Here is a 17,166-nt window from a genome sequence, read left to right as displayed (position 1 = left end):
TGCTTTCAGACAGGACACATAAGATGACAGTGTCCGGGTCACAAAAGAAGAGCTAACATAGGAGAGACTGGCTCAGGTGCCAGCGACACTAACTGAGCCCAGTAAATCTACTTTGCTTCAAATACTGACATTCAAGCTAAAAAACACTTCTCTTACTCAATTTTGATTTTATTGATTAATTACTAATACTCTAACAATTTTACCTTCTAAGGTTAGTACTATAAATATGTAATATTTAACTAAATGATTTTAAATAACCAAACCTAGGAAACCTAAAATTGTTTCTGTGGGAAATACCTCCTGAATTCTAAAACACAAAGACTTACAAACTTCAGATAGCCTAGTCATGATAGTTTCTTAAAATTTCATGTACAATTTGGCAGTTCTAGTCAAATCGCACAGTGAATTCCCAAGAGAAAACTTCGAGACACAAGTAGGTCACCAAGCCACGGCAGGACCCTGGTCTATGATCAAACACTTACATAAATTGGGCTGCATAGAAACTTTCACACAGGTGCTCTTTTAAATGTGGCAAATGACCGCCAACGTGATTGGCTCCCAGAACAGCTTGAGCTATGACAGTGGACAGACCATGTGTGTTTGGAAGACAGAGCTGAGAATAGAGCAGGACCACAAGGGGAGAGACCAGTGCCTGTGGTGTAATAAGTCTCTGTGGCAGGAGAGCACGTGACCTACAACTTTTAAAAATCTTTACTATGCTATTCATTTGGAAAAATCAAATTAATTCCCACACATTCACCTGTCCGTCTATTGTTCTCATTATACAAATTGCTGAGAGCTGGGCTCTACCGGACTCTCCTGAAAGCAGAGGAGGGGACAGTCCCCAACACGTGTGGTGTCTTCAGGTGAGCATGCTATAGTCAGCAGAGCGACCATCAGTCGTGGAGCGGCACCCTCTCCTTCATGGCGACAAGCACACAACCCCGTGCCTGTCCTGTTAGTGGCCAGGTGCTACACATGTTCCATGAGAAACACACACCTACCCTAAGCGCCCCTCCTTCCCTTCACCTTGTTCACCTGATGCCCCCCGAGACAGGATCACCAGAGCAAGAGGACCCCCTGGGCGCGCAGGGATGTAACCAGGGCAGGTATCCAGGCCAGAACAGAGATGACGCAAGGGGAGCTTACGATGGCTGCTGAACATACTTCATTACCGGAAGCCCTCTAGAAGTTCTTGAAAATCACCACAAAGTAAAAGAAAACTTCACCCTCACAGAGAGCCTGACTCAGGCATTATTAGCTAAAAATTTCATTTGAGAATTTGTCAGGACGCTGTCTCTCAGCTGAGGTTTCTAGAGTCAGATCTTCAAGAGTTTTGGAACTGCAATACAAGGGTCAACTATCTCCATTTCTTCTGCTTATTCACGTATGTCTATACATTCCTGAGCACAGATTACAAAACCTGCTTTTTTCCTGCACCTCTAGTCCTGAAAACAGAGCAGTCCAAAAGGAAGACAGGGACCTACAGCTCATCCTGCTCTGTCCTGCTGCTAGGAAACAGCTTAGCACAAAACAGACACGAGAACATATGCATCAATGGTTATGGTTAAAAAAAATTAGCTTTCAATTTACAAATCAAACTTTTCTTTCAAAGTTACCATAACTTACTTTGATTTTACTCACACCTTCATACACTGAAATCTTAAGCAAAGGCATGAGATTTTTAGGCATCAAGGAGTTTAAGTTTAACACCATTTAAGACAAGCTGCTAGAGACCTTCAGGAAGAGATCAAACACCTCCTTCCAGTGGGACTCAAGGGACAGTGGCCTAGACTTCCCTCTCAGACACTGGCAGCCAAGGACTAGGGACGATGAGCAGACCAAGGGGAGAACATTTCCTTTTGTGTTTTCAGGAAAGAAACAATGTGAGCAGGAGAAAGGAAAGAAACAGGAGGACCTGGTGGGATTTCATGTAATCCAAACGACTATTAAGAGTAACTTTTAAAAAGATCTACAGAAATTGCTTGTCCTCCATGAATTCTCGGCATGGATTCAAGGAGCACTTTCGAGTAAGCCTTTTAGGTAACCAAGAATACTTGGCTACCACCTCAGGTTAAAACACAGGAGTTCTCTGATGCTAACTGCCTGGCGTGGGATACAGCATGGCTTTACTTCTAGCCTCCAATGATTGTACAAATAAAACAAAGAAGTATGGGCAAACTAAGCAAACCAAGAAACTAAAAATCCCCACCAATCAAGTTGAAATGTGTGCTGTCACTGCTGCTTATAAACATGAAATTAAAACACTGCAGACAACATCTGCTGTAATAAATAGGAGCGAACTCCCAGGCTGCTGGGCACAGGGAACCATGTGTGGGGATGCCGCACCACAGGACTCAATCGCACGCTTAGCTCACCTCATCTCTGGCAGGAAGGTCTTCTTGTAGGAGTTCTCGATGTCCTGCAGATAGGCGGAGGTGATCTTCATTTCATGTGGCTAAACAAAAGCAGAGAAAAACAAGTGGAATGTTCAGACTTTTTCTTTTACTTGCACACCTGTAAAAGCTGAAACAAGCAACAAACACGGTTTTCTTGGAACACCTCCTGGGCATTGCAGAGATGACAGGAAAGGGGCCTCAGTATTGGTCAGGGCCAACCTCGTTGTACCACAGCAGGGCACACACATTTGCCCAGGGGATCCCATGGCCTAACCTTTCACACGCTAAGGTTAAGACACAGACTTAGAATGGGATCAGGAAGAATCTGTTATAGTATACACGTTCCACCTGGCATGGGCTGTAGTGCACACACACACACAGAGCACACACACAAGCACTCATGTGCACAAATACCAGAGCCTGGCAGCTAAGACCATGACAACAAGGGGACTGGCCCATCCCCACCCCCCACCCCAGCCCACACCCTCCTCTCCACCAGACTCCCTCCAGCCTTCTCCCTTCACTACTCGCACACCACAACCACCTCTCCCACTTCCTGCACCACTCACCTCCCTTATCGCCTGAACTGTGCTCCACCAAATTCAGAGACCGAAACCTCCACATCTGAGCAGCCAGTCTCAGTACCTAAAACCTCTTACAGTTCAGCAATGCTACAGGCAAGTCATGTTATCTTCCACCTCGTGTTTCTTTGTAGCACTGACTGACCTCCACCTAGTACCTTCCTTTGCTTCCCTGTTTGCTGCTGACCCTGCCCACATGCAACCCCACACTTGCATCACAGCATTGCAAAGAAGACGTGTTCCGTCCCAGGAAAAATTACTCCACGTGAGAGTGGTGTCTGCAGACAAGAACTAGTCTGAGCAGCAGTGACACCTTCGTGCCCCAGGTCCTGCTTTGTGCCCCGAGCCAGTGAGTAGCACCAAACCGCAGCTTCCGGCCCCCTAATGCAGGCTCAGCCAGTGCTGCCTGAGCAGGGGAACGCAGCCCCAATGCTCTAGTCTCCACAAGGGGAAAGGAGGGAGAGGGGCTCAACCTGAGTTAAAAAGGAAGGGAGAACTGAAAGGATGCTAGAAATCACATTCAATCGACCAACAGAAAATTGGGTGCAGAAGCCCCACGAAAAAATAGGAGAGAACACGGCAAGGGGCCTGCCACCAGCATACTAACCCATTCCCACAGGGTGGCTTAGGGGACAAGGTGTGGCGGCGGGATGGTGCTCCGGGCTGCAGAGCACTGCCGGAGAGCACTGACTGACCACAGCCCCTTCCAGCCACCGCACGAGGGCCCACACTCAGGTGCCCCCACCATGTGGACCACCTATCTTTGTGAAGGCCAGCGGCACCTGACAGCAAACTGCTGTGACTGCCACTGGGAAGTGCTGATCTACGAGGACACGTCAAGATAACGAGGACAAGTAGAAAGAGCGTGGTCTGCAACTGAAAAGCTGAGTTACATTTCCTTTCTTCTGAATCCGACTCTGGATCTCTGGAACGGGCACGTCGATGTAGATGACCACATGAGGGGGCAGGTACTCGCTGATGGTGACCTTCTTCACCTCGTTGTAGTGGTCCACACCTACACACATGAGAGAGGAACATTAGTCATGGATGGGCCGCCACAGGATCCCCCAACATGCGCCTTTCCAATAAAAGGGCAAAGGTAGACTGCAGGGTCCAGAGCCACATGTCAATCCATGAATCACAGAAGGCACAGGTGTCTGCACCGGCAGCACACACGCGACACGGGACCCCGAGGCAGGTGCCAGGGGCAGCCCCCGCCCTGCAGCGCTTCTCCTGCTCACAGACAGCAAGCCCTGGGCCCAGGGACTACACGTCACCTCCACAGGGCGGGACGCTGGGACTTATGTACTGGTCTCCATGTCATCCAAAAGGCCAGATTCTAAGGGCATCTTAGCCACAAAGAAGGCCAGGAGAGGGCACACAAGTGTCCTCTTTGGTGGCCTGTGGCTGAGACACATCCTACACACCCACTGTACTTGGCAGTAACAGACACGGTCCCATCTCCTCCAGGTGAGGACAAACCTTTGTTATTCACTTTCTTTTTCAAGTAACTGAAAAATAGGAAGCTACGTTTACCTGGTTTCAGTAAATTTAATCAGCTACACAGAACTACGTACTGTAGCAGACTTAGTAATACAAAATAAAACAGCAAGTTAAGGCTGAGGGCTCACTCTCCCTGGGTCACCACTGTGCAGAATAGCCACATACAACCTGCGGCTCTAAAGGACACGGGTGCTGTTTTGAGGACACTCTGCACCTGGATGTCCTCTGGCATACAAGGACGTTACTAGAAAGTCAGGCAGAGCACACCGTGGGTCATTGGAATGAAACCACCACCTTCACCTACCACAGGAGCAACATCAAGAAACTGCCATCTCTGCAGAGGTTCACATGGTGGAAACTTCCAGAAGAGATCAACTTTGGGGCTCACACTAGAGCCACAGAAAGGCAACGACTTTGCTCTAAAGGAAATGTTCAGGTGACCACTACAGTGAGTCTGGTTTTAAGTGGCCATTCAGGGCACAACTTGGACCCAAGTCAGCAAAGGTCTGACCTGGAGGACTATCCGGGTACACAGGTGACACCATCGCAGCGAGTGACTGAAGTTTCCCTTGGGCATTGTTCTCCTGTCCATGGAAGAAACCCCGAGTCTCATCTCAGCTTCCCACCTGGGCAACACGGAGCCAGGCCAGTCTCCCCTGCCCTCAGGAAAGGCATCTGTCCTTCCATCTCCTGCTGCTCGGACTCCTATGAGCGGAGTTCCCATTCGGAGACCACTTTCCACCTTGCAGCGCCCTCTACTCTCAAGTCCTCTGTTTCCCCTAACCCAACCTGGAAACACGGCTCACTAGCCTCTGGCCTCCCGGAGGGCCCTTCTCAGCTCCTGTCCCACAAGACCCTGCACTCTACGGGTGTCCCCCTGCAACCCTCGCTAAGCCCACTCAGCTTCAGGTCTGCAGCAGGATGACCCAGTAGGCAGAAACCCAAAGCCCAAGGATCCCAGCCTCAGGGCTCTCAGCTCACTCTGGGCTTTCCCCATCTGCCTCTCCTGGGCCGCCCCCACCATCAACACCGCAGGAACCTCCTCCACGCTTCACTCCACTCACCGGCTGCCCTGCTGCCAGGCTCCCTCCTCAAGGCCGCTGTGGCTGACAGCACCCGGTCTCCCCCCGCCAGTTAGCGCCTTCCTGTGTGCTCCTGCAGCCCCAGGAGGAACCAACATCGATGCAGCTTCCGTGCCTGCCTCACCCCGGCCAGAACCGCAAGAGCCTTCCTTGTCTTCTATCGTCATATCCCCGGCACCTAGGGCTGAGTCCAGCATGCAGCCAGCAGCTCTCACAGCAGAACATGGAAGCAGACAAGAGCAGAGTGCCTCAGCCCCAAATCGTCTCCTGGCTGGCTTGGCTCTCCCCACTCACTAACCAGCCCGTAGTGCTGGTTAGTGAGTGGGGAGAGCCAGCCGCCGGCTCCAGCCAGCTGAGCACTCAGATGAACAAGTTCATAAGCAGACTGAGCACAGGGCCCCACAGCCCTGCCCTGGCACATGCCTCCTTAGACACGTGTCCCCAACTCCTCAGTCAGGCCACCTTTGACCAGACCTCATCCTCGTCCATGTCCACTTGTCAGACCTCCAATGAGCCCCACAGGGTGCCACTGTCCTGAGAGGAATCAGAACACCACCGTATCAGACAGAAGGGAAAGACGACAATGATGCCGGCTGCAGGTGCGGGCATAAAAAAACACAGACATCCTGATGACACACAAAATCACACACTAGAAACTGGTTAATTCAGCGAAATTAAACTAGATCAGAGAAAGTAGCTTAGGTGTTTGGTGGATCCTGTCTTCTTTCCCAGAGATAAGAATTTAGGAGGAAGAGAGGGTGGAAAGAACGCTCTTTTTTCCTGTTAATTTAACAAGTAAAGGCACTTATTCATGTGCACACCAACTGTAAAGGGAGTCTGCCAGAGTCTCAGCCAGCAGCACAACACACCCAGGAAGGCCTGACCACAGCCCCAACTCACACTGCTTTCGGATGAAGCCTTGGTTGTACATCGCCTCCAAGAACACGAAGTCACTGAAGATGGAGCGTTCCAACACAACGCCTTGTCCTGTCAGAAACAGGGAAGCAAAATCAAAAGTCAGACCGATACAAACCAAAGCACTGGAAACGAGTAACTCCATTTCAGAAAGGCAAAAGTTATTTACGGTACACTCTGCATATCAAATATTTCAAAAGCACAGACGTGTTCTTCTAAGTGGGAAATTGTTTTAGAAAATGAGAACACTTCTGGTTTTGGTGCTGTCACATTCTGCCTCATCCTGTCGGCTATAACCTATCGAGTTAGGAGGAAGGTATTTCTGTCTGAAACCATACCTTTTCCATCCTGTCTATCCACCCCAATCCCGCCCTGGCCCGACCTCTCAGCCAGACCCCAGCAGCATCCAGACTCTCCCCCCATTCCCCATGCCCCACTCATCAGTGAACCACCAGCTTCCTCCCAACCACATCTTGACCCCAACCACTGAAGGCCTCCTGACTGTTGGCCAGGTCCCAGTTCCAGCCCCAGCCCCCAGCTAGGCCCAGCCTCTGCCCTTGACCCCAGCAGCTCTCCCAACAACAGATGGGCACTCTCAGAGCTGAACCCCGATCCCGTTACTCCTCTGCTCACAGCTCCTGATGGCTCCCTCTCCCCTCCAGAGGAAAAGCCATCTTGCCCAGGCCACTTCTCTGACCCTGTCCCATCCACTCCTAGCCCACTCACGTCACAGCAGCCTCCTGTAACCTTAGCGACTCTGTGCACTTTCCCCACCAACTCCGGCTGGCGTCCCTGCACTCAGGTCTGCTGTGTCAGCATGAAGGCCTCCCCCACCTCCTCACCAGAAAGCATGGCCCTGGGCCCACAGCAAATGCCCTCGAGCCTCTCACTACTGGATAGGACACTGAACATGCCCATGTTTAGGCTTTCCCTCCCTACCACAGTGTCAGTTCTAGGAGATAGCGGCCTTTGCTTCCTCCTCCCAGGCTCCTAGAACGTACCTGGCCCACGGTAGGCACTCACACAATGTGCAACAGTTCATGGAACACAAAAAGAAGCAAGTCTTCACTTAAAGTGCTCTTTTTTCACCCTAAGATAGGGTTGAAGTATGTTTCCAAAAGAAGTTGGGGTAAGGCAAGTCTCAGTATTAATTCCAAGGACAAAGCAGCTCCTGTAAGCCAGGTCCTGGTACAGAACATCACAAGGGAGACCGCATTTTTTTCTCAGGAGTGGCACTAACCAAAATCAGGGCTTATTTTGCCTGAGGAAAAGTATCACTAAGAAAATTCTGGAAAAGCAAGACAATAACCAGACTCCTGTGTAAACATTTAGGTGAAGAGTGAGTCCTGCAGCTTGGGGCATGCACCGTGCACGTGGAGCCTGCTGGAGTGTGAGCCAGTAGGTCCTAAACGCAGGTCTGTGAATCAGTCCCATCCATTACTGGGGGCACTTGTTGCAAGACCTTCTTGTCCTCCCACCCATGAAGCACATCCCCCAGGTGGCAGCTGAGCTGCCTGTAAGTGAGCTCACTGCATTAACAGACAGCCGCCCCGGTGTGGCCACCGCTGCCAGAGGAGGCAGACACAACACTTAGACAATCTGCACCTCCTCCCAGGCACGCATACAAACTGTCTGCTGCCAGCTGCATGTTCAGCACATCCAAGGCCAGGGTTCTCTGGCACAGCACGGTAGTGTCTGCTGTCCCCAGCATGCTCTGGGGGAGGGGCCGAGTTTAACCCACACTGCTGGTCCCCAGGATGCTGCCACCCCCCACACCACCCCGGACCAGACCCTGTTCGGCGCTAACTTTACGCACTAACTCCTACTGCCTGTCTCCCAGACTCTCGGCAGCACCTGCCCCAAATGGCCCTTGTCTGTTTCTTGCTGGGTTCCAGAAACACCCCCCTTAAAACACTGCACAGGCCCACAGGGCCCTGTGTGCTCTGCCTGCCCCACCTCTGCACTTTCTCCAGGGTGAGCACTACCCAATGGGTGCATGGTGAACCCAGACCACACCTGGCCCTCAGAAACAAGCCTGTTTTGTGTGTCCCATCTGTGTGTGACAATAGCACCACCGCATGCCTGGGACTACAAGTCATCACAGCCACTTACAGGCACTTCCTTCCCTGCGTCTGTGGATACCTTTCGCGGGAGCCTAGAGCAGCAGCACGGAAACTTCCTACAAAAACCACCAATCCTACCCCCGTCCCCAGGAATGAAGTAACAGAAAGCAAACTTCACTCTGAAGCAGGAATGACATGAATCGTGGGGGAATTTATAATCTTATTAAGAAGACAGAACTTGCCTCACCCAACACCCTCAAAGAAAAGCTCTACTTAGTGGCGATGGAACATGGCAGGACTCCAGAAGGGAGCTAGGGCACAGCACATGGCCACCGGCCTCGGGGAGCCCACCTGTGCTCAGCAGGTGCTCCAGAGCGTCGGCGTACTGCAGCAGGCGGCTGGCGTACAGCCAGGACTGCAGGCGGTAGCTGTTGCCGTCGTTACTCTTCGGGTCATCATAGAACTTCTCTATGCTGCAGCTGCCACTGAGCTCTATGTCCAGGGCCCTCCCATCTCCCGTGGTGCTGTCTGCATAATGCACCCCCGCTTCTGGGAAGTGCTTTAAGCCTGAGAAGAAGAAACAAGACATGAGTGCCTTACCTGCTCTCCATGGGTAGCCGTGTCTCACAGAAACCAAGCCCCACCCAGACACATAGCAGAGGCTGGTCGCTTAGAACCTGGGCAAAGTTACCCTCACACCTGTGTTTGCACAGGACGCTGAAGATGATGTGTCCAGAACAGCTGCAGGAAGAGGTCCCCCGGAGACCCTCCCCGCCCCCGTGGGAGATCCTCCTGAGCACTGTGGGAGCCCCACATGTATGAGTGAGCACCAGCCAGTCGTACTCGACGGGAACAGGGTTCAGAGCCTGGCTCTGCACCAACCAGCCTCAGCAGCAGCTTCTTATCCTCTGGGAGTGACAGCAGTAATCACTGCCCTACTCAGAGGACTGCTCCAAAGCTCAAGTAAGAGCAAATTATCAAGAAAGAATTCCAAATCAAATTGACAACCAGTATGGGTTTTTAATTTTTCATTAAACTTAATACATTAAAACAGCTTTTAATGCATTTTAAAAACGTGAAACACCTGCCCACGGCCCAATTCTGTCTAGTCAATGTTAAAGTAAAATCAAACTCAGACAAGCAGCAGTGCAGCTGGGAGGAAGGCACTCCAGCGACAGAAGTCCATACCTAATTTCTCTGCTATTTCTTTTGCGAGCTTGCCTTTTCCAGAACATATATTGCCATCTACAGTTATCACTTTGCTGTGTTCTGTGAATCTTTTGGTTGTTCTTTCACCAAGTATGTAGGCCAAAGGGCCATACCGTAGTTTGCACTGTACACTTGTATGAATTCTTCCCTGAAAAACACAATAGCATCTGGTTACTGTGGGAAACAGCAGCTATTAGGTAAAAACGCCAAGAAGACCCTTGGTGATAAAAATGCCAACATCTACATTTTAATTACCTATTTACTTGTTTAATTACCGGTCTCCCTACTCCAGCCCAGTGTAATTTCATAAGGATGGGGGGGGACTGTCTGTTTTGTTCATGGCTAAATCCTCAGGGCCTAGAACAGTACCTGGAACAGAATACGCATACCACGTTTGATAGAAGTTGGATGGATGGATGGATGCATGGATGGATGGAAGGAAGAAAGGCAGGGAGGAAGGACAGGGAAAATAGAGAGGAAGGGAATGGAGCCTTTTTCTAGGCCAGACTTCTGTCCTGAGCTCTGGACCAGGTTACCTGTCTTTAAACAGCTCCATCTAGTGGTCCTGAAAATACCTGAAAGTTAACAGGCTTAAAACTGAAATTTAACATACATACCCTAACACCTCAATCTGCTCTCCCTCCCAAGCTCCCTATCTACAATTTACCAAGCAAATCCAAGCACACATGGGAATCACGTTGGATACCCTCAACATTCCTCCAACCCTATCATCACTCACAAAATCCTACTGATAACTCTGAAATCTCGCTGGAACCAACTGTCTCCTCCTTATCCCCACTGCAATGCTTTTGCAGACATGTTCACGCCTCTCGTCTATGGTTCAATACCTGCCTCATGTCCTATCTCCAATAAATCCAATCTATTCTCTACTCAAAGGCCAAATGATCTACCCCCACCAACACACACACAAAACACACACATCAAGGAAGAAACACAATCAAAAGGCAAGCAGCACAATCCTTAGTATACATAAAGGTTGTATGGACCAGCGAGGACTATTGAAAGAATAAGGAAAAACAGGAATGCACAGCTTATTTTCAAAGTATTAAAAATAGCCAAAAACCATTTACTCACCTATTTAATCATTCAACAAGTACTTATTAAGAGCCTACACAATGCAAAGCATGTTTTCTAGACAACGTAGATATGGAAATGAGCCAAAGGATTCAACGGGACAACAAAACAAAAATTAATAACAGTTGAGCTCTGAACAATGCAGGCACTGGGGTGTTGACCTCCCCACCCCCCTGCACTTGAAAATTCACGTACAACTTTTGACTCCCCCAAAACTTTACTAATACCCTACTGTTGACAGGAAACCTTACTGATAACACAGTCAAATAACACATATTTTGTATATGTATTATACAGTTTTCTTAAAGTAAGCCAGAGAAAACATTCAGAAAATCATAAAGAGAAAATACATTTACAACACTGTACCTATCCAAAAAAAAAAAAATCAGCAAAGAAGTGGACCCATGTGTTCAAATTTGTGTTGCTCAGGCATCCACCATACACAGCATATTAAATAATCACTGTGGAGGGCAGCACGGTATATAGGACTGGCCATAGGCTATACTGGGAGGCCAAGGAGCTTTTGAAGGAAGAGTGACATTTGAACCAAGACTAGAAAGTGCCAAGGGAACCGGTCAAGTGGACATCTGGAAGAGGGTCTTTCAGGCAGAGGACACAGTAAGCACAAAAGTCCAAGGACAAGAGCACTGCAAGATCAGCAAGTCCAGTGAAACGTATGCCAAGTGGACTAGGGAACAGCACATGAGGGGCATACGGGGGTGTTAGTCTTATCATACCCTGCATCCTAGAAATTAACCACTCTCTCCTCCAGGCTACCTATGAGCCATGTGCAAACTGCTTCCCTGTGTGGCCACAGCTTGATCATAGCACAGATGAGGCACAAAGCGGGTGCACAGTAATGTGTGATCAAGCCATCGGCCATTTACTGACTGAAAATCTTCAGAAAGTGCTTTTTTATAGAGTTATGATACAGTTCTCTACAATTTCCCATCCTTGGTCCCGTTTACTGCTCTCTAAAATCACACAGAACAGTAGATCTTTCACGACACATCTCCAAATCCTTTTATTATTTAAGTAACAAGGCGTATTCCCTTTCCATCTTCTTCCTTTTTCTTTGGACTTACTGAAGTTCATCTACATCCCCTGCAGAGGGTACCAGGAACAAACTGTTACAAGGGGGTCTGTCCAGTACTCACATTGCAGCAGAGTAGCACCCCCTTAATTCTGGGTCCCTCACTTCCACTGACACAACTCCCACGACACTGAATATTAAAAAAGGTGACCACTTGTCTATTTCTTCTCTTTGGTGGCCTGAGTCATCTTCTGAAAACACATATATATAGCTTTTTAGCAAGACTATTACACTGTTCTATTCACAATCCTTTGATGAGAATCTTTAGCACGCAGATCAAGCAAGTCCCTTTATGATCAATCTGACACGGATGCAGTGGGAGGCATTAGCAAGGAAAGAAGCGATTCTACAACCGCGGTTATAAAATAAAGTTTCCTTAGGTTTCCGGCCTCAGTTCTTTTGCTTCTTGTGTTCCCTCTGCCTTGATGTCACCCTGCCAGTGGTCTACCTTGGGAAGTCCCCTAAGCCTTTCCGATCTAACCGAAACGCCTTCTCTTCGGGTTTTGCTCCAGGTCACATCCCCGCGGGGCCCAGCAAGGGCCGAAACGTAAGTGGGCTTGACAGCGCCACTAGGATCGTCCGTGGATAAACACCACCCAGGCTCCCCCGGCTCACCCACACCTGCTCGTGCGTCCGGCGCGTAACTGCACCGAGGCACCCGCAAGTTGACCTCCCACACCAAGGCAGCCGGGACACCGATTCACCACCGTCCCCAGCGTCCTGACTGGAGAAGCTCCCGGCCCCTATGAGCTCTGCCGCGACTCGGGACCAAAAACGCTGGGGGCACGGGGAGCTCCCCGGAGTGACCCCGGGAGCTGCTGCCCAGAGGCCCGGGTAGAGGAAGGGTGGGCGCCGGGAGGGCAGGCCAGCACCACCCGCCGCCCGCCCGCCTGCTCCCCGCTCGCCGCCTCACCACGCGGTGGGCGGCCGCTGCCAGGCCCCGAGCCGACGCAGACGCGGGGACCACTCTCAGCAACCTCAAGGCCATCGCTCCTCTGTCGGCACCGGCTCAAGGACCTGAGGGGACGCGGTCGCGACGGGGCCCTCTTCCGCGCCCGGCGCTCCGCTGTGACGTCACGGACGGGGTGCCCGTACGGCGCCTGTCGGGAGCTTCCGGGCAGTGCGCGCAGGCGCTGAGAGCAGCTGGTCTGGGGTCGGGGCCGCTGGCGGTTTGGTCTGGCTCTCGCTCTGCCCGGGCCTTTCAGGATTCGGCCGCCCGACCTGGGCCTGGGGCCGTGACAGAGGCGCTGGGGAGCTGTGGGGGCCACGAGGTCGTGCGGGGTGCGGACTCGACACCGCCCGCGGGCGGGCAGCTACTGCACCCGGCACATCCCCTGGGTGGGCAGGTGCAGACCTGAAGATCAGCGAGACGTCTCCGTAGACCGATGCCAGCCCGAGCCCGGAGAGCAGCTCCGGACTGGGAGGGGCAGGGAGAGGAGCCGCCGCGACGGTGGACACTGCCTCTCCGTCCCAGGGCGCTAGGCAGGGGTCCCCGTCCTCCCGGACGCGTGACGACGGGCCCCAGGCCTGGTAGGGCGTTAACACCTCGGAGGCGTCGGGACGCACACGCGCCGTGGGTTCTCCGTCACTGCAATCCTCCAGGACTTTAACGCGGGTTTTTTTTTTTCTTTTTCCCTACTAGTCTGCCGTTGGGAAGGGTTTTAGCATCTCACCAAGTTGGGCTCACGGTTCTTAACTCCCGAAGTTTTCTGTCGTTTAACTTCATTTGGTTCTCAGCTTTTTGGAATGACTGTGGAATTGTACGGTGGGGTGGGAATGCGGTTCTGGAAAGAAGGTCTTTGAGCGGATATTTCTCTCATTAGAAAATTCCTGCCGGTCCGCAATGCAGAGTCCTAGTCCGCGGAGCCAGAGCGACGTAGAAGATCTGGTATGGGTCCTGAACTGCGAGGGAAATGGTCCTCACTGAAAGAAACACTGTTCTAAACTCTTCGTTCCTGGAGAGCGGGTGCTCTGTTCACGTCCTGCCCCACCGTGTCCCCAATCAAAGCTCCTGCCACGTTGCAGGTGCACCTCCAATAAGCAGGTGTGACCAGGGAGCCCTAAGTCCTCTAGCCCCCCTGGGATCACCACCTACCCAAGGCCTCCCTCCACATCCCGTGTCTCTGGGGTCAGAATTCAGGGAAGGGCTCCCTATCCTCGTACCTTGCTTTGTTATCTATCCCATTCACATACTGCCTCTGGCGCTTCTGTTTTCTTTCCCAGCTGTACCCCGGATGAAGACCCATCCTTTATGTTCTTACCCAATACTTAAGTCCTTGTGTGAGCAACAGGTCCTGAAGACAGAGTGAGACAGGGATGGAGGCCACAGTCACAATCCCTGCCAGGTGAGGCACAGTCAGGCCTCTCAGGCCCTCTCCACCATCTGTTTTGGGAGCTGCCTCCCTGTTCCAGACCTGTGCTCCTCTCCCCCCTAGTACCTCCTCCAGGGATGGATCCTGAGACAGAACAACAGGGGACAGAGTCCATGAGGCCCAGCTCTGAACACTAACATTCATGATGAATATTGAAGTAAGGGATGTTCTGTATAATGCTTCCCAACTACTTTTTGTAAACCAACATTTATTTAAAGACATGAATCTTGTAACTAGAGTAAGTTAAGCTCTTGGTACACAGAAATAGAGAATATGTTTCAACTGTTCCTCCTGTGAGACCATTCATAAGCACTCTGTTAGGGGACCTCCATAGCCAGCTCCAACCAATACTGTCCTTCCCTGTCCAGAAACACTGGAGAAGGAAGTTGTGAGCTTGGGAAATTCACGTCCAAATGAACTTCGTTTATAAATATCCTGCAAGTTACACTTCTGTCCAGCTGCAGTTTGAATGATTGTATAATCACTATAATGGTGAAACCAAATGAGAGAAAATTCAGTATCGGTTCATAAGAAAAAGTTGATGTTTCTGGATTGATAGGAGATACTTGCTCAATCCTAAGATCACATGACTTGTGAGACTTTACTCATAAAATTCATGTTTATGTTGTGTACACCTGTAGAGCACTAGCCCCCAAATCCTACCCTGTCAAGTCTCCATCTGAGATACTGTGTAACCCCTGACAGTCAGCACCGACCCACCATGTAAGGCATGTGACAGAAACCTCACTGGACCCAGGCAGTTCTGTGCAAGCATCAGCTGCAGGTACAGCATGATCTAGGTCTTGAGCCGTATTCTCCCCATGTCATCTCTGACTTCTGCTTCCCTGAGAACTTGGGTCCCCCACAAAACCCCGTCCATAGATGTTTGTGGCAGCTGTATTATAATAGGGAGACACTGGAGTCAGGCGGGATGTCCTTCAGAGGGGGGTGGCGAGCAGACTGACAGGTGCACACCATGGAGTGCGGGCAACACTGAAGGGGGAAAGAAGAACAAACAGGACCCGCACTTCATGGAGAATGACTTCTGAGGTGGTGTGACTCCATTTACACAACATCTTGAAATGCCATTTTGGAGACAGGATACCAGTTGCTGCAGGGGTTAGCAATGGGGGTAGGTTTGCAGTCAGTGGGAGGAAGGTGGTGTGTATAAAAGACCAGCTCAAGGAATCCACATAGTGGTAGGTGGGGCAGTGTCTTGAGTGTGGTGGTGGACCCAAAACCTGCACAGATGAAAGTGTTCTCTAAAACAGCACACACACCGAGGCCGACACAAAGAAGTATGGGAAATGCGGGAAGCCTGAACAAAGCGGATCAGCTTTCAAAGAATCAGCATCCGCATCCTTGCGTAACCTTAGTTACGCAAGTGTGATCATTGGGAGAAATGGGGCAAACTTCACAAAGGATCTCTCTTATTTCTTACAACTGCATGTGAATATGCAATTATCTCAGGAAAGTCTTTGATTAAAGACGGTATTTACATGGGGCTTCTCTCTTCTGTCCCATCATCATCTGTGTGTCTCTCAACAATACCCCAGATTGACAACTAGCTATAGAGTAGTCTCAGCGTCAACAGGCTAATTCCGCCAACTTTATTCTCCTTCAAAATGGGTTTAGCTGTTCCACTTCTTTTGCCTCTTCATGTAAATTTTAGGATCATCTTCTCTGCATGTATGGAAACTCTTGCGATTTTGGCAGTAATTGTGTTAAACCTGCGTATCAGTTTGGGGAGCATGAGCCCCTTTGCTGTGCTGACTCCTCCCACCCATGCACAGCAGACCCCCCCCCCATTTCTTTGCTCCCTAACTCCTGCCACCAGCACCACACATTTTCCAGCATGGAGGTTCTCAGTTTTGTTAGATCTACACCTAAGTACTTAAAAACCGTTTAGTCCTTTCAAATGGTCATGTCATCTGTAGAAAAGAGCGGCTTTATTTCCTTCTTTCCAGCCCGGATGCCCTTCACTTCTTTTCCCGTCTGGAACTTCCAGTTCCGTGATGGACGGTGGTGGCAAGAGCTGAATTCCTTGACTTCTTAGGGACAAACACTCAGGTTTCAGCGAAGTGTGATGCTAACTCCAGGAAATTTATAAATGTGCTTTAGGAAGTTGAAGCTCCTTCAGTTCTTTGCTTCCTGAGAATTGTTGCCATGAATGACATTAGATTCTGTTAAGCAATTTCCCCACATCTATTGATAGAAGCATGTGACTTTCCTGTTAATATGGTGGATCTCAGTGACTGGTTTTTGAACACTGAACCAGCCTTGTATCCCTGGAATAATCCCCCATGGTCATACTGTCATGATTTTTGTATATTGCTGAGTCCTATTTTCAAATATTAAAGAATTTTTCATGTATATTTATGAGAGAGATGGGCTGTAGTTTTCACTTTGGACCATCTTTAAGGTCACGCTATCAGAATAACACTGAATTAATAACATTACCTGGGAAGTACTCCTTTTTAACTTTCTCCAACCACTTCCTGTCGGTGGACTCCAGACTACCCTCTTTGCCAGTGATTCTGGGCTCAGCCTGTGGCACTGGGGGGACTGTCCATCCACACACAGGAAGAAAGAGTCCCTGGGCTGGGACTCCTGCACCCAGCACAGCTGTCCTTCAGGTGTAAAGGGGGAAACAAAGACATTCTGAGGAGAAGGAACACTGAGGGATGTTTCCAGCGGAAACCACCCCTTATGCGCAGTTACAGGAGTTTCCAAAGCAGAGAAGATGTAGCGAGAAGACCCTGAGAAATTCTGAATGAAGGGAGAACTGTGTTGGGGGTGTGAACAGAATAGACCTTCCTTCGTGAGCTGCTCAGATCACATCGGATGGCTGAAG

At 50.2% G+C, this 17,166-nt stretch overlaps 1 protein-coding gene and 1 long non-coding RNA gene across 2 annotated transcripts in view; one reads left to right on the top strand and one right to left on the bottom strand.

Annotated features, from left to right (window-relative positions):
• Positions 1-13,011, bottom strand: part of NDUFA10 (NADH:ubiquinone oxidoreductase subunit A10) — a 47,295-nt gene extending 34,284 nt beyond the window's left edge. The window contains exons 1-6 of the mRNA XM_082690951.1: positions 12,854-13,011; positions 9,732-9,900; positions 8,895-9,110; positions 6,466-6,552; positions 3,874-3,995; positions 2,379-2,458 (exon numbers count right to left, since the gene is read on the bottom strand). Of these exons, the coding sequence (XP_082547077.1) occupies positions 2,379-2,458; positions 3,874-3,995; positions 6,466-6,552; positions 8,895-9,110; positions 9,732-9,900; positions 12,854-12,928 (749 nt within the window). The 5' untranslated portion in view covers positions 12,929-13,011. The remainder of the gene's footprint in view (positions 1-2,378; positions 2,459-3,873; positions 3,996-6,465; positions 6,553-8,894; positions 9,111-9,731; positions 9,901-12,853) is intronic.
• Positions 13,012-13,117: 106 nt separating this feature from the next.
• LOC309844329 lies at positions 13,118-14,944 on the top strand. The gene is made up of 2 exons (XR_014300606.1): positions 13,118-13,984; positions 14,164-14,944. It is a non-coding gene; the product is annotated as an uncharacterized lncRNA (long non-coding RNA).
• The last annotated feature ends 2,222 nt before the right edge of the window (positions 14,945-17,166 follow it).

This window comes from Mustela nivalis (assembly GCF_964662115.1).
Source record: "Mustela nivalis genome assembly, chromosome: 11".
Lineage (NCBI taxonomy): Eukaryota > Metazoa > Chordata > Mammalia > Carnivora > Mustelidae > Mustela > Mustela nivalis.
This window is presented reverse-complemented; position numbering and strand designations above follow the sequence as displayed.